Source organism: Antedon bifida, chromosome 6 (assembly GCF_963402885.1).
Source record: "Antedon bifida chromosome 6, ecAntBifi1.1, whole genome shotgun sequence".
Classification (NCBI taxonomy): Eukaryota; Metazoa; Echinodermata; class Crinoidea; order Comatulida; family Antedonidae; genus Antedon; species Antedon bifida.
Genome location: NC_136231.1, coordinates 26,654,308 through 26,677,449, shown reverse-complemented (window position 1 = coordinate 26,677,449; position 23,142 = coordinate 26,654,308). Strand labels below are relative to the sequence as shown.

General features: G+C 33.0%; 2 protein-coding genes across 3 annotated transcripts; both read right to left on the bottom strand.

Moving 5' to 3' along the window:
- Positions 1-536: 536 nt before the first annotated feature.
- LOC144845868 (prolyl 4-hydroxylase subunit alpha-1-like) lies at positions 537-14,177 on the bottom strand. 2 transcript variants are annotated; one of them, XM_078703346.1, is made up of 14 exons: positions 14,008-14,177; positions 11,531-11,701; positions 9,132-9,286; positions 8,338-8,502; positions 7,589-7,749; positions 7,381-7,432; positions 6,810-7,048; positions 5,989-6,162; positions 5,565-5,735; positions 5,229-5,282; positions 3,656-3,706; positions 1,393-1,461; positions 1,043-1,139; positions 537-695 (listed from the first exon to the last, which is right to left on the bottom strand). In XM_078703346.1, the coding sequence occupies exons 2-14, from the start codon at positions 11,692-11,694 to the stop codon at positions 625-627; spliced, it is 1,623 nt and encodes a 540-aa protein (XP_078559472.1). In that variant the 5' UTR covers positions 11,695-11,701; positions 14,008-14,177; the 3' UTR covers positions 537-624. The 2 variants fall into 2 exon arrangements, with proteins under 2 accessions (XP_078559472.1, XP_078559471.1); XM_078703345.1 differs by lacking the exon at positions 3,656-3,706 and adding an exon at positions 3,316-3,381 and having other exon boundaries at positions 14,008-14,175.
- A 4,228-nt stretch (positions 14,178-18,405) lies between these two features.
- Positions 18,406-19,179, bottom strand: LOC144845756 (uncharacterized). Its single transcript, XM_078703186.1, has one exon. The coding sequence runs from the start codon at positions 19,177-19,179 to the stop codon at positions 18,406-18,408; it is 774 nt and encodes a 257-aa protein (XP_078559312.1).
- Between the last annotated feature and the right edge of the window lie 3,963 nt (positions 19,180-23,142).

Here is a 23,142-nt window from a genome sequence, read left to right as displayed (position 1 = left end):
CAATTATGGCACAACTTGTCATATATTCAAATTGCTTTAAACCCAAAAGATTATTCACAAAAGATTAAAAATTATATTTATATATACCATATAGCCATTATTGCATGTCACAAAGGTTGAAACATAAAATCAAAACAAATCGCAACCTGCTAATCAATGGCTGTGACATTAGTTTGACTGAAGTGGCTGATACCAAGGCAATCTAACAACAGGACACTGAGCTTGCCTTGCCAAGATAGGAACTTTTAACAGTCCTTAGATCTAATGTCTGGCTGCGACAAATACCAACAGTACTGTATTATGTACATGTTTTCCGTGGCACGCAGTGACTGTTAAGGGACGTGGAACTGATCATGTTGCAGCCACAGATAAACCCTTTGATCTCCAGAGCTCAGCATCCTGTTGTTAAATTGCCTGGCTGATACTAACTACACACTAAGGACATATACCTGATTCTCACGTACTGTAAAACTATTCCAAATTTATCTACACATTAAATATGGTTGTGAAATGCAGAGGAAAAGGATATTTTAAGCTTTTGTACAAGTAGCATAAATTTGTCAAAAAGTACCGTTGTATAAATTTAGAATTTTAACATAAATACATGACTGCCACTGGGTTGACTTATTCATCGGGATAAAGACTGCACGGTCGTAAAAATTCTTGTCCATATTCGTGAATCCATTTGTTGCTCACTGCAAAACAAAAACAAAACTTATTTTATTAAGCATCGCAAGAAATTATACTGATTTTTATCTAATGTTATAAGGGATCCATATGACTTAGTGGCCAAAGTGTTTTAATCAAGTTTGAACTCTCTCTCCGAAAGAAAATCAACAACTCTATTAGTATTAGAACATGTCTGGCTGTCTCCTCTTAGGAAGAAGTACGCAGTAAAGAAGCTATCCAGGGCAGTCTCCCAGACATGCTGCTTGTAAACCAATATGAGGGTTTGTTTTTAATAACATGACACTAAAAATGTCATATATTAATACTGTAATTATTATTATTAAAAGTAATAATATAAACAATAACATCATACCCCATTTAGTGCCAGCCAGTACAGGACATCCAGCATGTCTTGTTAACAAATCACCTTCTCCAGACTTATACAAATTGTACCAAAATGCTGCAGATTTCTGAAACAAACATGAATATCATCATTTTAAAACAGTTGAGTAAATTACCTTGAGTTTTTAGATTTAAAGCCTCTTGTATTTGAAGAATTTATTCTCACCCAATTTGCACACTTTTTAGGGATAATTATATTAGGGGGTTTTTGCAGGAGCATGTAAACTACTCTCATACCTTATTTGGCATCATTCATACCTTATTTGCCATTATTCCTACCTTATTTGGCATTATTCATACCTTATTTGGCATTATTCATACCTTAATTGGCATCATTCTGGCACCAACTTCAGTAAAGACTGTTGCTCCTCCTGCTTCAACATCACTCATCTAAAAAACAAAGAGCAATTAAAATTGAGATAAGATAATTAAAATCTTCAAACAATAATGAAACCAAACAATCATTAGTTGAAATTGTGTAATTAAAATATAATTCTTTCATATGTAAATTATTTACCCAAATTTGAACCAATTCAATAGTCTACAAGGAATTTTTATGAGTGGAATAGATAAACTATTTTCATGAGACGGACTGGTCTATTTAACCAGGGGACTCCATTCCACTCATAAACATTCATTATTTGTTTTATCCTGTAAACGTCAAAGGATATCAGCAAACGCTGCAGAGTTAAGCTCTGTCTACACTATCAAACTTTATGTGACAATAAAATGTGATGTGCCCATATATGGACATGATGATGTCATATCACTACCGTATTTGGGCATATCACTACCATATTTGGTGTTCGATAGTGTAGACAGAGCTTAAAGCTTAAAACGTGAAACACCACAACATCACCAGCCTTATTCAAGCAAATTCAACAATATTTTACAAAAACCTGAAACATGCAATGTACAACCACCTAATTGAGGATGGTTCAAAATAATGACACGACATCATGGTGTTATAAAATATAAAATAACTTCTGGAGTGCAAAAACAATTGTGCATGAGTAAAGTAGATATAACATTTAACTTGTTTCAATGTTTAAATTGATAAATAATGTAAGAAAACACCAATGGTAGCAAAAGACATAAAGTTCCATTACTAGAGTGTGTAGGCTAATAAATAGAACTTGTGTGCTTTAGTGTGTAGAGATGTGACACTGGACACTCTCTCCCAAACAAGCTGGACTCCGCTTAGTAGGTGCATTTCATTGTTAAAATGAGACCCTGTATTTAACAGTAGCAATGTGTAATTATTGATCACTTCAACCATAAGTGTACTTTTTTAAAGTTTGTTTATGTTTACCAACATACTTCACTTGGTGACAAATAATCTGGCATTCACTGGCATGTAGCAATTAAAACAAAATAGTTCAAGTTATATTTAAACATCTATAGAATAAACAAGGTACTTATGTTGGAACTGGATTCAAGGTAATGTAGCAACATATGCAATGCGACAAATATTAGGTAACATAATCAGATTTTCTTACTAGGCTCAAATTACTGAACGCATGCCTGTATAACATTGCAGCGTAGATATAATTACTTATAAGCATGCCTTGTATAATCAATAATAATTAATAATATTCCATTTCTAATGAAATATAATAAAACTAATCTTAATTTTCCACCACTTTAATAATGGGATTACAAACTTTATATTTAGTAACACTAGGTGGGTAGCGATAGAGCTCAAATTAAACAATGAAATTATGAACTACTTTATTTTTGCCAGAATATTAATATTATGTTAACGCTCCCTGTTAAACAATCCTGTGGCCGAATTCACCATTCAAGAAAATGCCCTTCCAAACCCACTTGTGATTAAGCAATACAGCACTATGCAGCGATACGTTACTGCGTTGCATTGTGTTCTAGTGGGAACCATTCAGGTCCATTCATTGCCAGAAAGTAGTAAATAATTATGGTTAAAGCTGCGTGACTTGTGAGTACACAAGAAAGACTTTCTTGGATGATCAGCAAATTGCGAGGTAGAAATCAAAAGGCTGCGAGACTAAAAGCCACCAGGAATCAAAAGCTATCAAATGATAATTCATCAATTTTCAATATTTTGAATTTTCATGTCTTAATTTTGATTAAATAATATAATTAAATTATCAAAAAAAGTAATAAACAAATGTCCAAAATTCTCTCTTATTTTAATTTATTAACGTCTGATGGCTTTTTTTCTCGGTGGCTTTTTTTCTTTCTTTTCTTTTTCCTCGCCATACTCACATAAAAAAGAAGTGTGGCAATTCTATTACCAGTACCAAGTTCTTTGAATGCGTTCACTTCTTCTTTCTACGAACACAAAAAATTATAATTAAATAAAACGAACAAATAAGTTGCTGGAGGAAAATTCAATTAGCAGTGGTATGGCACGGAAAAGCACAAAAAGTAGTATGGCACGGAAACGCACACAAAATAATTGTACAATGGTAAACACAAAACAGAAGCACTATACATTAGATTGCTTCTGAACTAAATACAAGTATTAAGGGCGTGACAAGGGGCGTGCCAACTACCAATGCTAACTGAATCCTCCTACCAGCTAATGGCACACCTTGTTACTTACATAAAATAGCATTGTTGCTAATCTATTGCCATCGCTATATACATTTGGTCTCTGCAAGACAATAAAACATCTGTAACATCTAATCTCCTTCAGCCAAATAAGTGCACATGCTTACAAGAGGTTAATAAGTCTAAGTATTATATATCGTATGATATAAATAAATAAGTATAAATAAGAGTATATAAAATCCTACACAAAACCTACTTGCTTTTAAATTCTAAAGAAACCATTTTTTTTTAGAAAAAAAAATAAATTAAATAAATTAAAAATTCATAATGGAAATTTTTCCTAAAGTTCATATAGTGTATACTTTAAGATTACAGTAGTACTACTGTACTCACACTATTAAACTATGAGTTAAAAAATAAAATAACTAAATTCAGGGCTATAAATTCTACATGGAATGGTTCCCCTATTAAAGTATCTGCTATTTTGTCAAATATTACATCAAACATTACATGTGAAGTGTTACATTAAATGTGCTTATTCCTTTATAAGTACTAGAGAAGAGTATAACTGCTCTTCCTTGATAATACTAAAAATATATTACATAGTTCATTAACTTTTAAAGCCTGGTTTCCTGATTCTAAGAATTCTATTGCATATAACCATCCATCCCACATCCATTTTATAAACTTTCCCTGTTATTGCCAGTTGACCATCCTTTTCCTCAATCATTGACATAAAACTAACTAAGCATATAGTTGCCAGTTTATCATCCCTTTCCTCAAAATTGTACACAAAACTAATCAAGCATACAGTAACAAAAATTCCAAACATCGCATTAATTACCTAATATTAGGAAAGACAGAAATATAACTGCAAAACCCTGATTTTATTTATTAATATATTATTATTCTTTTTAATTAAATATAAAAATCATTAAACCAGTGCTATCGATCATGCTAGAAATAAAACCATGCTGTGGCTAATATAAAAGACAACAAAACGAAGAGAAGAATGCTCACTCTTCCCTACAACACTCTGCTCATCATGCTACAGTTAACATAAATAAGCTACATATATGTCTATAGTAAAAATGTGAAGGCACACTTCAATAATAATAATAATTTAAATCATTTCTCCATGCTTACAATGAGCGGATTATAAAAAGAATAGACATGTATTTGGGTCTTGTAAGCAGCAAGCTTAACCTTTGACCTGAACAAGGATACATTCTCTGTTATATAAACAATTATATATTGTACACAATAAAATATTATTAATATTAAAACGTAGCTACTATGTTATTATTAATTGCAAACAAAAACATTTCAAACAATATACAGTACTGTACATGTATGCTATAATTTATATCTGTCAGAAATTAAGAAATTATTACTATAAAGATTAATTATAACTTTTGAAAGTTTTAAATGACAAGAAGTTCTAATTTTACTTTTTTACACAAATGTTGGTAATGATGAATGTAAAATTCAACATCTTGAATGTAAAAAAATGTCATCTTATTTCAATGTAGTAATAAATATATTCATATAAAACATCTTGAAATTATTGTACTAATTAATGAAATTCTATTCCATTTTAACAACAATATTTACCTACTACTTACCCTTGCAAAATCAAAATGAGGTTCATACTGTCCTCCTATTCCGTAATTGACAACCTAAAAAAAACAAGCACTCTATGAAATGAGCTAGCTACATAACATATATTGAATAAATATAATTTTATTGTTGATATAAAGTTTGCGGTACACCACGTATATAGCTAAAAAGAACTGTTGAGTTTCTCGACTATCTCTATCTCTATCGGCTATCTCTGGTATCATACAAAAGATTGCATTTTTGTATTTTTTTCTTTATGTATATTATTGAAATTAAATTTAACATATTTAACTTACACATTATAGATGTATAATAATGATGTATATTAAAGTTGCTCCTACCTGTAATTCTTCAGCTGTTTCCATTGTTAAACCTGTAATATCTTGTATACGATTATTCACACTTTCTACAACAGCATGTTCATGGCTTTTCAACCAGGCACTTTTACTTATACGGTATTCAGCATATTCTAATACACCGGTTTTAGGATTTTGAATTGTGGCTCTGTTCAACTATAAAAAAAAATGTGGATTTTGTATAATGAAATTGTATTCATAAGATACTTATTTAATATTCAAATAACCTCTCTTACAATTGAGTTATTTCAGTTAAGTTATTTCAGTTAAGTTATTTCAGTTATGTTATTTCAGTTAAGTTATTTCAGTAAAAGTTATTTCAGTAAAAGTTATTTCAGTAAAAGTTATTTCAGTAAAGTTATTTCAATTAAAGTTAATTCAGTTAAGTTATTTCAGTTAAGTTTTTCACCTTTGGTAATGCTAATGACTTGATGACTTCAATTTCTCTGTCATCCATTATATCGTGGTAATACAATAGAGTTGGATTTTTGAAAACAACTTCTGTTTTGATTGGACTAAGTAATAATCTTGGTGCGTTGTTATGCCTGTAGAAACATCTTAGTTGCCATGGTTTCCCTTGAACCTAACATTTGAAAACAAATTGTTTAGAAATCTTTCCATTGAAACTTGTGTGTAGGTGAGGGTGAAAGGGGTGCCATTTGGTGGCAGCTGTAGGACACAAGGGGGCCCTATAAGTGTACATCCACATCTGTGTGAAATTCAGGTTACAAGGCACAGTTATTCTTCTACATGTACTTCTTACAAACAAGCAGGTCTACATCCAGCAATAATGGCTACATGTTAAATTATATATTCAAAAAGTAAATGAAAGTTAAATTTGATTAAGTAATTACATTGGTGGTTTGTGTCCATATGTTTCAGTTCACATACTACATGTGTACCACGACAAGACTTGATGATAGTCTAATAACAAATACATAAACGTGTTCGGTATTTGTCTGGTGTATTTGAACAATTTAAAAATTACAGCACACGTAAAACAAACTTGCCACTTAAAGAATGACTAAACTAAACACATGCTAAACTGTCTTATTAAGAGACTTGGTATTGTGTCACAGCATGGATTTGAACCTAAGAACTTGGAAAGCAAGGCAACAATCAAGCTGCATTACCATTTTATAATATTAAATTCACATCATATGAATATGTATTTTTAACTTAAAATGTAAACATTTTTTTTAAAAGACAAAATTTCACTTTAATACAAACCTTAACTACACTTTCATCTCCACGACACAAAGCTTCATAACGATCACGTTCATTGAGGGCGCTCCACGGTCTATCACCAGGAGCAATGTTCATTGGGTCATTGTCCTCATCATCCACAGTTTCTTCTTCTTTATCTTCGTTATCTCCTTCCTCTTTTTTCTCTTCTTTTTCTTTCTTCTCTTTTGCTATTTCATGCTCAAAATATTCTTTATTACTTTTTGCACGTTCATGCTGGTCATCTGCAAGGTCAAAGGTTACAGATATGGTTTTAAAAATTGCCAAGTTTAAACATTGGTAGTATTTCAATTGCAATTTATTTTCACAAGAAAAACTTTTGACAATTTATATCAAACAAATACAATTTTTTTTTGTTTTAAATCAAAGTTAACACATATTTCTTACAAGATTTTCTTTTTGTTTCCGAGAAATATTATAATAAATCATAATATATGATACAACCCTGTAATTTTAGTGATGTAGTTCAACTCTAAAACACTATATTAATGAGTGTAGCTTATCCTCATTATAACATAACTTGAATATCTAAGTTAATAAATTAATTGATTCTCACCTAATTTAAGGAGTTCTTCTGTCACCATCATAGCTGCTTTTTTATTCCCTTGCTGTAATTTAAGTAAAAATCTACTTTTTTAAATTTTAGGAATTTGATATAATTATAATTTGTAAAAAAACCTTAAACACATTAAAATCATTACCAATTAATTTTTCACTAAACAAACATTATGAATATTTAAATACAAAATAAAAGGATAAAGTACCATATATGTTGAATAAGCCAAATAGTCCAAGACAACAATTTTCTTAGTATCTGTGCTCTCTTCTTTTAACATCTTTTTATATGCCTCTTGCATCCAAAGTACACTGTGGTAATGATCATCCTTGTTGTATGCAGCCCGGCCTATCTCAAAACACTCGGCAGCTATTAATGAATCAGTTAAAATGTTAAGCTGGTTTAACAAATAATTTGGTAATTTCTTTTTTACAAAAACAATGAAATAAAAAAAAAGAAAAACGGAGACTCTTGGCCTGGTCCAAAATGTCAGATTTAATTTAATTTAAATGCAATTTAAATAGTAAGAGTGAAATAGGACCTTTGGGAAGGTTTTTGTTTTCAGAGAAGTGTTTAGGAGAAGTTTAGTTATTTTGGCTTTTTACAGGCAATCTGATAGCTTCCATTCAAATTGTCCTTTTCCTGTTTCTTGTCTCTTTTGTACATGTTAAGTATCATTGCTAATCAATAAACCTTAATAAGTAAAGCTCTGTCTACACTATCAACATTTTTGTGAAAAAAAAATATGATGTGCCTATATATGGACTGATGATGTCATATCACTACCATATTTAAGCATATCACTACCATATTTGGGCACATCACACTTTTTTGTCAAACTAGTTTGATAGTGTAGACAGAGCTTAATTCAACTGCTCAACATTTCATCCATCAGTCAGAATCACTTGTCAATCATTTCATCAAAACTGACATTAATAATATAAAATGATCACATACCAGAAAGAGGTTCTGTGTCCCATGTGCCTTGTATGCTTCCATTTGATATTGCAGATGTCGTCAATTTGTACGTATCCTGCAACCTCAGCAATGCCACAGCAGCACCCTCAACGTCTTCTGCTGACGGTATAATATCTTTGTATGATGAGATGTTTGCTATGTAATCTATAAAAAAACACAAAACAAAGATAAGTAGGCTCGAATTGACCTAAAACAAAGTGGAGGCTACTGTGAAATGGACCATCAAAATAGAAACTAATTAATCAAAGTATTGTAGCCCTACCACATGGAATTGTTATTTAAACCAGGGAAGAGTTAATTTAACTCCTGTTTAAACTACAGTATGACCTACATTATAATTCAATTATACACATTGTGAATCTAGTCTGTACAAAGGTTGAAATAATTTTGTAGATGGTGAATGAATGCTTTAAATGAATAATTAAAGCTACTGTACTGTATACTATTACATTCTATTTTGTAGATGGTGAATGAATGCTTTAAATGAATAATTAAAGCTACTGTATACTATGTATACATTCTATTTTTTAGTTACAGTATTACATTGCAGTTTATCAGAGTGAAACTGTGGTTTATCCAAATTAAATTCTGTTTTATATCGGCTGAACATAGAGGGTTAACGACATGGAGGTGTAATGCGAGTTAACTGATGATACCAGCACTTACCGCTGATTTACTTATGATTCAGATCAGCATAAGTGTACATAGAACATAGGTTATGATAGTGCATGTGTATAGCTTTTAGATATAAATCAATTAATACAAAGCCTTACCTGTGCGTGGCTCATCAAGTCTAATAAAATTCTCCACCTCCTGCCAATCATAGTGAAACCGTTTGATGAGAAGGAAGCTGTTGACCGGATGATGGAGGTATCGGTCAGGGTCTTCCACTGCCTCTTGGCTGACCCTCGTTAACTTGCTTGCCAACCTGGAAAGCAATTCATATTATTTTAGTAACTGAGATGATTGAGGGCGTGACCTGGTTAGCTCAGTTCCTGTACTATTTTGGTAACTACTATACTAAAGCATAGGTCATCAATTAAAGTACACCAAAGTACTAAAATGCACTATCCATGGTTTTACACAGACAAAGCAGATGGGAAAGCAACTCTGGCATACGTCCTTGTAGTCTAGTCAATTAAACTGACCATTTCCTGTTTGAAAAGTTACTGAATGGCTACTGGTTTCCTACTATTTTACACATTTTGTGTGTAAATTTACTACTGAATATTTAATACCAATACAAATTCTTATCGAATAATATTAAGTTCATGCTCTGTTGCATACTCTGTTGGTACGCTTTTTTAACTTTCTGTACTGTATATATGATATTTTATATTTTTATATTTCTTTTTTGTTGTTTTTTTTATGTAAGGCATGCTGTAATTGGCTTTTCGCTGTGTGTTGAAATAAAATATAAATAAAAAATAAAATATTTCTTTAACATAGACTATGATTTAATATTCTTTCTGGGAAACATACTGGCATTTCCTCTAGGACTATTGATAAATTTAAAGGGAAGGACGTCTGTACTTTCTGACACTTTCTATAATTATGAAATTCCACAGATCAATAAGCTTGTCAGTAATACGTTTGATAATTAATTATGTAAAATGTTGATTCATAATATGGAATTTGGCTTGCAACACAAACAGAATGTTAAATTACCGTATATTTAGATATTTCCTTGCCATGATTCATAAAGGAAATGTAAAACCAAATCTAGAAATAATTTGATTTAGTGGGACAAGATAGGATGCCATATTTCATTCCTGGCAGTGGAACAGGGATAGGATATTTTTAAATCATATTTTGAATCTACAACCAAATTTTGAAAGATTGGAAATTATAAATCTACAAAATAGGAGAGAAGACCTTTTATCAATCTTATATAATTATTAAATCTTATAGTAAATCAGTCGCATGATTTTTGTTGAGTGGAAGAGATTATTTAAAGGGTTATAAGATTATCACTGTACATCATTTTAGTATCTAGCAAATAGAACGAATTATAAAGAAAAACTGTAATAATAAATAATACGATTTTGTTTATATATAATATACAGTATAGTATACAGTATTTTTCAGGGTTTTTTTTAGGTTTGCACGATTTACACTGTAAAATCTGACATTTTATCCAAAAAATGATGTTTTTCGCCCAAAAAAAAAGCCAACTTACAGCAATTTCATAATCTTTTTTCATAAATTACCTGCTATGATAGTCCTGGTCGTGATAGAACCAATACTAAGCCATTTAGCCATTTGGAAGAGGTTTGCGCAGGTTTTTTTGAGGTTTGCACTGTTTGCGCTTGGTTTGCGCAGTTTAGCAATACCCAATGTTATTGCGTTTCAACACAAACTACTTGTTTTCTGAGTCAGGTATGACAAGGTTGCATTGAATACAACAGTCATAGTATGTTTCACAGCAGGGCGTTCAACACTCCTGTTTAACCAACCATTTCTGATTTCATTGAATGTAAAGTACATGTACAGTATTTTCAAAATTATCAATTTATACTAAATGACAGGAAATAAGAGGTCACCAATCATTCATCATTTAAATGAATTATTTTCTTAACAATTACTACATGAGGCTAACCCTAGAGAGGCCTCATGGATATGATCTTTACTAGATGAGGCTAACCCCAGAAAGGCCTCATGGCTATGACCTCACCAATGATACTCAACAAAACATTTATTTTACATTACTACAAGCAAAATAAACTTACTAACTGCTCTAACAAGGTGTTTATTCTAAAAGCCTGTCTATCCTACGAGGAAATAACCGGTTTAAATCATTTTAAACTAAATTGTATGATATATTTAAATCCACATCGCACACTCTGTATTGAAAGATATGGTTGATTGGCTGTTTTATCAGGGAGATACAGCTTTTTTATATCATTTACGAAGATGACCTAAATAAAGTTGAGATGATTGCTGTACAGTCATGTACAATAAGTACATTTCGTACATTTCGTTTTCATGATGTGCCACTAAGCTATGAGCCTATCAAGTAACAAAGTAATTTTGCACATGCTCAGATACATATGAGCATGTGCAGAATGACAGTTGCGCTCAATAGCTGCGTATAAATCATGATGCGCTTGGTGGAAACAAAAGGTCATTAACATCATTCTTGTACCGATATAAATATTATATACTAACTTACTCTTTAAGATGCTCAATTTTCTTTTCTTCTGCCTGGATGTAGCTATTTAATTGATTTACCATGTTATTTTCAATATAAATAGAATTTTCAAGCTCAACAAGTGCTGTGAATTTATCTGCCGTAGCAACAGCCACCATGCATAGCAACAAGGACATCAACTTCATTGTGACTCTGTGAAGATAAGAAATATCTATGTTTAGTTCAGGACGAAAATCACAAAAGTTATCCCGATAATAACCAGAACGGTGTATAGTGTACTGGGCTTTATACCGTATTCTTCGCTTACTGTACTACCCTGTAGAAGTTCGCAAGAATTATTACTTATTACTTAATTAATTATTACGAGTTATTACTATTAGTAAACTGTAATGCCTGGCCACTAGCAGAAAAGGAAAGAGAGACAAGCATACTGTATTAAATGTAGGTTTGAATCAAATTCTTCCTGACTATATATGTATTGAAATGATTGAATATTTTGCAATTCAATAAAACATCATATCTGATGAAGCTTTCTTTTTTTAAGTTGAGAGACCCTCTGTATAGTACTGTATACTGTACATCATCAAAGGAAAGCCTTAGAGATTTGTAAGATCTACTGAGAGTACTATTGGAATATGAACACACCTGTTGGAACTATTCACTCAATTGCAAAGATGACATTATGACACCAAATCATTATAGTTCAAAAGATATATAATGGTATTATCTGTACTTGCAGGTTACTGCTAAAACTTCACAACTATTTAATATCACATCACATACACCAATGTACATATTTTATAAGATAGTGCATTTGGTAACAGAAAAAATAGAGATCTTCTCAAAATGTTTTGCAAGTATATATTAACCATATTGGACCATGAGCTTTTAATTTATTTCTTTTGCCTTATTTTCAAGATGTGTGATTTTGGCTTACTTTTCAGTTATAAGAGTTGTCAGTCTCAATTTCCTTACATGATAATAACTCCAAATATTGTATATAATCCGTCCTCATACACATCCGTATATAGACATACATACTGACTTGTTTTAATATTAATTACACATGTATGCTAATCAGTTACTGTATAACATAGTGTTTAAATTCTAAAATATTTTTGTCAAAAATAAAAAATAACCACCAGACAATCAAGGATACAGATAAAACCAGAATTATTAAATATGCAGGAATTGACTGGGTTTACAAAGGTTACAGTGTCTGTTGGGGTCTTCAGGGAATGTGGCATGTTGTACCAATTGTACATTAAATCAATTTACTTCAACCATGGAGTAGAGTACAAAATCTTGTACTTCAATCAATTATACCAATAGTAAGGGCCTACTGTATACTATTTCATTCATTCCTATATACATTCAGACATATTCCTTCCATGTGTATCATTTTTAGTTTTCTTATAAAAAGGAATTTACTTTAACTGTAGTTAAACGAATACAGATTAGAAAAAAAGAAACTTTTTAAAAGTTTAATTTCCACTGAGAAATATGAAATTACTACTGTTACTACTACCAGCGCGGATCCAGCGTTATAGATTAGGGGGGAGGGGGGCTAAATATTTCATAAATGATAAAACGATACGTCGTAGAAAAGGTTGCAGAAAAATAAAAATATTCATTATTTTATTTTTAAAAAGATATCGCTGTTAAATGCCCTGCCTAAATCCACCCCTGAATAATACAGTTACTACTTCTACTACTGTATTTCTATAATTTTGTTTATCAACAGAACTCTACACTATTATCTCTTTTGATTATTATTGTATTGCAGCGAACTGTATTCTTGGAACAGTATTTTAAAAACTGTTTACCAACCATTAATTTTAGTTTGTTTATTACCCTTGATTGCTTCCGGTATAGTCTAGAGTTAACAATTAAAGTTACTTTATACTGTACAGTAGATATATGCAATAAATTTGCAATGTCTTTCTGAAAAAGAAAGCATAACAAATGTTAATCTTGAAAGCTGACAAACATAAACTGTTACAAACAAAGTTAAAACTTACAATTACCCACAATAAATAGCACTAGACCTTTTTTAGTTTACAAGCAAAATCTGCTCTTTACTATTAGTATTAGTCTTAAATAAACAAACAAAACCTAGGCTAGGCGGCCTAGGCCTATGCCAAATCCTGTAGGCTGTAGACACTAACAATAACATTAACAATTGACATTCGTTAAAGTAAATAAAGTAAAAGAAAAGGTAATAAATATAGAGTATCAATGCTAAAAAATATTAAAACTTAGGCCTAGTACTGCAGTACATAACATACTGTAAGTTGTTGGTCCTGGTTTGTTTTGATTCACACACCAGACAATGAAAAGTCAGTCAAGCAAAACACCAATAAACTGATAACACAAACACAAATAAATAATGTTTGTTATGCTGCCTTTCGATACGGAACCTCATTCATATATTCGACAATAAACAGTAATGTTAAATACCTGTATTTACGCCCAAGCCTAGAAGAGGATACACTTACCTTTGCAGAAAGCGTTATAACTGCTAAAACCTCCAAGTAAGCAAATTGTCAGAGTGGCTAAGCTCTGGCCTACGTGCCTAAAGTGTCAACGTGTACACTTTCTTCCAGAAACTCTCCTCCTCGAGGTAGGCTTGCTGCTTAGCGCTGCTGCTAAACTAAACCTTTGACTAAACGCAGGGATCGGATTTCCTTCTTCGTCACGCTACTCGCGCTCTACTCGAAAAAGAAGATTGGCAGGAAATTTCATTCTTGAAAAGCGCCCTCTATAATATTTTGAAGAAGAAATTATGTATAGCAAAAATAATAATTCCAAAACTAATGGAACAAGAATAGTTAGATAATAAGGAAAAAACAGAAATCTAATTATAAAAAATGTCTTTTATATGAAGGTAACAATGTAGTGTGATATGAAATTTGACGAAATGTAATGAAATGAAAAAAGTAGACAACTGATGTTTAAGATGACTATGCCAAAAAGATACTTACGTAAGAGTATATTAAGTCTAGAAAATAACATTGTAGGAGGGAGTATTAGGGAGAGACAGGCTTCAAGGTTATGATAAAAGGAATAAAAAAAGAAAATATTATTGGTAGTTGAAAATTATTTAGAGGGTTACGTTCAGGGATAGTTTTTATTATTACACCGGATTACATTCACATTTTTTTAGTGCGCAATAGCCTAACTTTTATAATAAAGATAAAATAAAATGAGTTCGAATCAAAATAAGTGGTGTCATTTTTTTTTCAAATTGTAAGTAATTTATCCCCATTCTAAATAAATGTCTCTTTTCTCCATCTTAATTTGTTTCTGCTCCGTAGGCCTTACTCTTCTCTATATCTGATTTATTTCCTCCATATTATGTTCGTCATCCATCTCTATTTGTACGACCTCCATATCATGTTCTTCTGCTTCCATAGTGCATGCTCCTGTTGAGCCGTGAAATGTGCAAACAACCACATTTGTGCAAACATGTTGCCTTCAATGTAATAAATTACCATTCCCTAACAACACATACAGTAATCTACATGAACATTCTAGAATAAGAGTATGTTTAGATTTAAGAAATAAGTAATGGTACAAATAATGGCATGAGGTGAATGATGAAAGGCTATATTTATAACCTTTCATCATTCATATATATATATATAGACATATATGTATATATGGTCTAATGGTTATAGGGCAACTGCATATCAAGCAGACGGTCCGAGTTCGAGTCTCGGTTGGGGCGACTTTTTCTCATTCTCACAGATTTCCTCATCTTTATCGTTTCAAATTAATTAATTAAATTTCAGTATATCACCGGGCGGTTTAGAATTAATGTTCTTTGCCTACTGTGTTTATATATATATATATATATATATATATAAATAAAATAACAGCAGAAAACTTGGTTACTTCATTGTTTTAATCACTACAAATTTGTTTCGTACGACCAGCATGTAGCTGGCCGCACTCTTCAGGTGAAATGTAAAACATAAGTGACACAGTTGTCTCATAGTGCTTAATAGAAGTGAGTCATCAGGAAGTCGTATACAATAGCCTATTGTTTTAGATTTAGATAAACTATTTGGATCTGCAATTTAGTAAGAATTTTTTCCTATGTCTACAAGTAGAGACTAACTCGTTCTTACGGTTCAGTGAGCATAGCTCTGGTTGACATATAATAATATACTTTTCATATATACATAAATTACATCTTTTGTTAATATTTGAGTAAGGTTTGCATTTCTTTATAATTTTCCATTTAATTGAGTAATTTGTTTTAGAGTCTTTAAGTGTCCATATATATTTACTGAGTTCTGTTGCGTTTCTTAGTTTTTCGTTCCGGAATGAAGACGTATGGTTTCTGTATCTGGTTTTAAACTGGTTTTCAGTTAGTCCGACATATGTTTCTTCTTTTGACGAATCCAGAGCTATGCTCACTGAACCGTAAGAACGAGTTAGTCTCTACTTGTAGACATAGGAAAAAATTCTTACTAAATTGCAGATCCAAATAGTTTATCTAAATCTAAAACAATAGGCTATTGTATACGACTTCCTGATGACTCACTTCTATTAAGCACTATGAGACAACTGTGTCACTTATGTTTTACATTTCACCTGAAGAGTGCGGCCAGCTACATGCTGGTCGTACGAAACAAATTTGTAGTGATTAAAACAATGAAGTAACCAAGTTTTCTGCTGTTATTTTATTTATTTATGCTCTACCTTGGTATTGAGCACTCTATCCTAACGGTCTGATAACTTCAACCTGAGTATATATATATATATATATATAAACAAATCAGGCAAAGAACATTAATTCTAAACCGCCCGGTGATATACTGAAATTTAATTAATTAATTTGAAACGATAAAGATGAGGAAATCTGTGAGAATGAGAAAAAGTCGCCCCAACCGAGACTCGAACTCGGACCGCCTGCTTGATATGCAGATGTCCTAACCATTAGACCACTGGGGCTTTCATGGTATTGTTCGAACTCGATTGGATAGCGACTCTTTAACATTCTCGGCGTAGTAGTACGGCGGAACAGCACTAGTCCTATATATAAATCAATGATGTTGCGTAGCACTGTGTAAATTATATATAAATCATACTGTAAATTATAGAAACAGTGCTCATATTCGGAACATGATCTCATAATCGCGTCGAGCATAGCTCATTGGCGAAAGTTCCGTATTTTTTATATATATATATATATATATATATATAAATCAATGATGTTGCGTAGCACTGTGTAAATTATATATAAATCATACTGTAAATTATAGAAACAGTGCTCATATTCGGAACATGATCTCATAATCGCGTCGAGCATAGCTCATTGGTATGATACTCGCCCTGTAAGCGAGAGGTTGCAGGTTCGAATCCCGCCAGAGACATTTTTTCATACAACTAAAAAATACGGAACTTTCGCCAATGAGCTATGCTCGACGCGATTATGAGATCATGTTCCGAATATGAGCACTGTTTCTATAATTTACAGTATGATTTATATATATATATATATATATATATATATATATATATATATATATATAAATCCAAAGGCAAATTACTGAAAAAAATGACAATGCTGTGGGTAATTTGCTTTTGGACTTATATGATTTATATATATATATATATCTATTTTATTTATTTATTTTTTTTTTCCCTTTCTCCAACAGTGTATATATATACATATATACACTTACAACTACTAAAAAAAATTTTTTTTTAATATATATTTTTTCCGGGGACATTTTATGTAATAAAACTGTAAATAATACTGTATATATTTATATATACAGCATTGTCATTTTTGTCAGTAATTTGCTTTTGGACTTATATGATTTATATATATATATATATCTATTTTATTTATTTTTTATTTTTTTCCCTTTCTCCAAAATTATATCATCTAACCTAAATCTAAATTAAATAAAATAAATAATATAGTACTAAAAATAAGACTAAATAATATAATAAAAATAGTATCACGTTTAATTAAATTACAAATAACTATTAAAATTAAATATAATAAGAATAAATAATCATATAACAGTTGCATTTATTTTAATAATAACAGTATAATAAAATTAATTATCAATTATATTTTTAATAATAATAATATTCGCTTTAAACTTTAAAATATTAATAATACTGACAAAAAAAATAATGATAACTAGAGGGTACTCTGAGAGTACAAACCTCCGCCTACTGTAAAATTCCCTTACATAAAATGTCCCCGGAAAATATATATATTTTTAAAAAAAATGTTTTATTAGTTGTAAGTGTAAATAGGCTAACTGCACACTACAAAGTTGTGGATGAGAGTTTGGTGTAATGGTTATGTATCCAGCCTCTCACAGTTGATATCGCTGGTTCAAGTCCCGCTGAGGTTTTTTTTTTATTATTATTTTAAATTTTTTTTTGCGGACCTTGATCTTTGACCCTGACCCTTCAAAACTTAACCACAATTATATGATGAGTCATTGGTCTTTGTGGCTAAGTTTGGTGAGAATCGGATAAAAACTGTGGTCTCTAGGCAGTAAAATAGTTTTTTATTAGTTGTGACCTTGACCTATGACCCTTTCCCTTCAAATTTGAACTCGTCCGAGCTTTTGGGGCATAAATAATAATAATATCTTGGATTTATATAGCGCCTAATGTTGTGAAACCTCTAAGCGCTGTACATAAATTAATATGAAAAAAGGGAAATCCAACCATGCCAAAAAAAAACCAAACCGCAGTAAGGGAATACGCCTTCGTCGCTAACCAGGGATCGGTCTAATTGAACCCCGGGCAGAACCAGTTGTGTCACTGTCTCGGTCATCCGGGACTCAGGCGCCTCCTGCCCTACAAAAATAGATCTAAAACAATCTAGGTGGCATGGAAAAGGAGAAAAAAGGAGATTAAAATGCTTTAAGAAACAAATAAGTCTTAAGAAGCCTCTTAAAAACAGTCACTGACTGTGCATCTTTAATGTAGTTTGGAAGAGAATTCCAAAGCATAGGAGCTGCATAAGATAAAGCACGGTGACCGTATGAGATGGTCTTCACTTTAGCAGAAACAAGACGATTCTGAGATTTGGAACGAAGATTACGACATGAGGATTGTGGAGTGAGAACATTGTCGATGTACCTCGGTGCAAGGCCATGAAGAGATTTATATGTGAGTAGCAATATCTTGAAGTTGACACGCTCCTTTACCGGAAGCCAGTGCAGTTCATGCAAGATAGGTGTTATGTGGTCTCTACGCTTAGTTTGACACACTAGACGGGCAGCACTATTTTGTAACATCTGCAACTTCCTAAGCAGGGTCTTGGGCAGTGCGACATGAAAACTGTTACAGTAGTCCAGACGTGATGATATAAAGGCATGCAGAAGTCGTGTAGTTGTTTCCCTATCCAGAAACCTACGAATTAGACCAATCTTCCTAATCCCAACCATAGCAGAACGACAGATGGCATTGATGTTAGCATCCATCCGCAAGTGGGAATCCATGTAAACCCCAAGACTTCGAACTTCTGAGGATGGTTTAAGATCTAATACAGATGATGGTTGCAATGGCAGAGATTTTCGGAATCGTGATGTAGGAATAAGCTCTGTCTTGTGTATGTTAAGTTGCAGATGATTGAATAATGACCGTGTGTGTATGTCTTTCAAACATGCAGAGATTTTAGACATAGTATTATGAAGATTAAAGGGTGAAAAATCCAAATACAGCTGTGTATCGTCAGCATAGAACATGCAGTTTAGACCATGTGCGTTTATTAATGATTCAAGTGGAGTGGTGTATAAGATAAAAAGAAGGGTACTAGGGGTTGTCGTGCTGGGAAACATGTGCATAAGCAAATTCCTAAAATCAAGAATAGAGCTAAGCACATTATTACTACGTTTTCTCGTGGTGTTAAAAGAAGTAACCTGGCATTTTTTTCCAAGAAACATCATCTCATCTCGGGCTCCTGACTCCCACTTTGCACTATGGAATGCTCGCTCTCTAAAACGCAAATCCTATCATTTGTGTAATTTCATCATTGAACACAAGGTCGATATAATGGCTGTAACAGAGACTTGGTTTACTGGTGATAAACGTGATAACTTTGCTTTAGGAAACATCACTAAAACTCTGCCACATTATACAACTCACAGCTTACCACGTTCTTCTAGAGGAGGTGGAGTTCTTCTTCTTATTAAATCTGGTTTTAATGTTCATCTCCACGATACTACTTCCTTCAAAGCGCTTGAATACATCGATCTTAGTGTCTCAACACCACCATCTAACACAGCCTTAAGAGTATTTATAGTTTATCGCCCTCCTCCTTCAGCAAAGAACAAACTTAGTTGAGGTCAAGTGTGTTACCATTTACATGAGTAGGCATTGCTGTGTGGTTCTTCAGGCATGCCGATTGTAAAATATCAAGAAAAGTATTAGCATGAGTACACCATCATCATTCACATGGAAGTTAAAATCACCGGCAATTAGTAATTCCACGTTATCGTTGCAGAGGGAGACCTGCTCAAGTAAAGATGAGAAATCGCTCATAATTACACGTACCTCTAGTAATTTTGTATCGGCTCTCGACTGCTATGATGACTTGCCATATGATCATATGGCTTTAACTGCTTTGGTCAACCTGAGTCGTCCACCTTTTATTATTGTGCACAGACAGCAGCGCCAGCTTAAGGAAATCAATCACGTTGAGTTCTGTGATGATATTCGTTCATCATCACTGTTACTCAATCCTTCTGACTGCTTAAACACCCTAGTCCAACAATACAATACTCTTCTTGTAAATCTTCTTGACAAGCATGCGCCTGTGGTTGACCGTAAAATCACTTTACGTCCCCACGCCCCGTGGTACAACGACCAACTTCGGAGTGAGAAACGTCTAAAGCGTATTGCAGAGAGAAAGTGGAAGAAGTCAAATAGCAGTACTGATAAACAGTCTTATCATCGTTCCTGTCGTGACTACTCGTTACACCTTACCGAAGCAAAGAAACAGTATCACACTACTCGTTTTCAGAAATGCGATCTGCGTAACCTTTTTCATCTCGTCAACGAACTTACAGATCCAGGTCATGGTCAGGTTTTGCCTTCATATGCTGAACCAGACGCCCTTACTGAAGAGGTTGCTGACTTTTTCAGAGATAAAATTCAGAAGGTCAATGACCATATCCTAAGTTCATGTTTTGGTATACACCCGGAACCGGGTGTGTAGAAAGCGACGACCTCGAATTGGACGACTCCAACGACCCGGGCGACCTCGAATTGGACGACCTAGAATTGGACGACCCATAACACGAAACCGACGACCCTTATAGCCTAGCCTAGCCTAGGCCCAAGTGTGGTATAACATCCCGAAGCCGAACATAGCCAAAGATCTTTAAACCATACCTTATATAATACTCGCAAGCAAACAATTGATTGAAAAAATACAGAAATATCGCCATTTGATACTGAATGTGTCGATACGAACAAACGAACAGATATGGAACGCCAAGAGTGCATCATTAAAACTGCATTCGACTCGATTAGCACACGAAATATCATAAACATGGCAAACCAGGTCAAAACGGCCCCTTTTTCAGCGGCGGCGTTGGCGTTCCATATCTGTTCGTTTGTTCGTGTCGACACATTCAGTATCAAATGGCGATATTTCTGTATTTTTTCAATCAATTGCTTGCTTGCGATTATTATATAAGGTATGGTTTAAAGATCTTTGGCTATGTTCGGCTTCGGGATGTTATACCACACTTAGGCCTAGGCTAGGCTAGGCTGTAGGGGTCGTCGGTTTCGTGTTATGGGTCGTCCAATTCTAGGTCGTCCAATTCGAGGTCGCCCGGGTCGTTGGGGTCGTCCAATTCGAGGTCGTCGCTTTCTACACACCCCTCCGGAACCTGCAGTGCTACCACCTGCTACTTCAAGTCTGGAAAACTGGGATGTTTCAACATCAGAGAACATATTGGAAGTAATCATGGCATCTCGCACACGATCATGTGACCTTGATCCTCTTCCTACATCCTTGCTGAAAACTCACATAAATGAGCTCATAATGTATAACATCCATTATCAACACCTCATTTTCAACTGGCAAATTTCCATCACACTTAAAGCACGCCATCATCACTCCTATAATTAAAAAACCTAAGCTGGATCACAATATCCTTGCTAACTACCGGCCGATCCCAAACATTTTCTTTCTTTCCAAGGTGCTTAAAAGAATTTCATGCATACAGCTTCACAATTACCTTGCAGAAAATAAACTTCTCGGAAACTTTCAGTCTGCATACAGGGCCACTCATAGTCCGTGTGCACAATGATTTGATTAGGGCCATTGATTCTGGTCGCGAAGTTCTTTTAGTTCTATTGGACTATTCTGCTGCTTTTGATACTGTCAACCATTCTCTTCTACTTCATCGTCTCAAATCAGTGTTTGGTATCTCTGGCAAGGTCCTCACTTGGATTGAATCGTATTTAGTTTCTCGCACATATGCCATTAAAGTGCGTTCCATTTCATCATCATCAAGCAGTTTGTCATGAGGCGTTCCTCAAGGATCCGATCTTTTAGCGTATTAACAAGAGTTGACGAAATATGAGAACGCTTCCATAAACTAAGCATAGCAATACGTGAAGAGTATGAAGGAGAACCTGTCAGGTAGGCTGACACATACCTATAGCCAAGCCCAGAAACAAAGGAACTGGCAGCACTGTGCAGTCCTTTGTACAGCATGGTAAACAAAGGAGACACAGACACAATAGGGCCTAGCAAGACTGGTGTTAAAAATAGTCTTAAACATCTCTAAAAGTCTCAAAGAGGCTAAAAACAGACAAAAAAGAAAGCAACTAAACAAACAAGTATGTAGTAAAAACCACAAATGGCAACAAAAAGCAAAAGAATGTAATGAGAACAGTAGTTGCCGTTTTGATTTTACGATCATTCGGGAAACCACCTCACAGACGCTATTAAAATAGCATTATTTTTTTTTTCGTTCAACAGTATCATTATAGAATGAGATAGTTACATCTAGGTGTATCTAACTACAATACTTTTAATATTGTAGTTAGATAATTAAAGTTAGTAAACAAGATTACATTAGGTGGTTTAAACTAAATACCAAATGTGTACCAGCTTTCTATACAATTTTAGTAAAGATTCTAGAAGCTATACGCGCGATTTACCGAACTTTACTATTAAACAAGAAATATTTCTTACAAAAAACGCTGCTCGCTTGCTGACGTAACAGTTTCAAAGATATATTGTCCTCCTGAAAAATATTTTTTTATTTCAAATTTGTTTTTGAATGTGTCATTTTATTGTCACATAATAGTTAACCAAATAATTATTTACCTGAAAAAATGTAATTTAAAGCAAAAAAATACTTAAATTGTCTGTCAGACAATGTTTTTTTAGTTATAATTAAACGTTTCTTTTCTCTTTTTATACATGAATAAATATTATTTATTTGTTACAGAAGTAAATAACTTTCGTATTTGAAGTAAATACAAGAATTCATACTTTGATATGAAAGAGACTCAATTTCTGTCACTTTAGTTTATTATATTGCTAAGGTCAAGTCTGGGGGTCACTTCATCACGCCCAGATACTTCAAGTGTGAAGTATCCTATTACAAACAAAAACTGTTTTG

Bases quoted from the DNA above. Each gene is read 5' to 3' on its own strand.
- LOC144845868 (XM_078703345.1), bottom strand. From the start codon at position 11,694: ATGAAGTTGATGTCCTTGTTGCTATGCATGGTGGCTGTTGCTACGGCA. The intron at 1,462-3,315 runs GTGAGTATGGCG...TTTGTTTTTTAG, and splicing joins TTGCCACACTTCTTTTTTAT to ATGAGTGATGTTGAAGCAGG. The intron at 1,140-1,392 runs GTATGAATAATG...TGTTTGTTTCAG, and splicing joins CCAGAATGATGCCAATTAAG to AAATCTGCAGCATTTTGGTA.
- LOC144845756 (XM_078703186.1), bottom strand. From the start codon at position 19,179: ATGTCTAAAATCTCTGCATGTTTGAAAGACATACACACACGGTCATTA.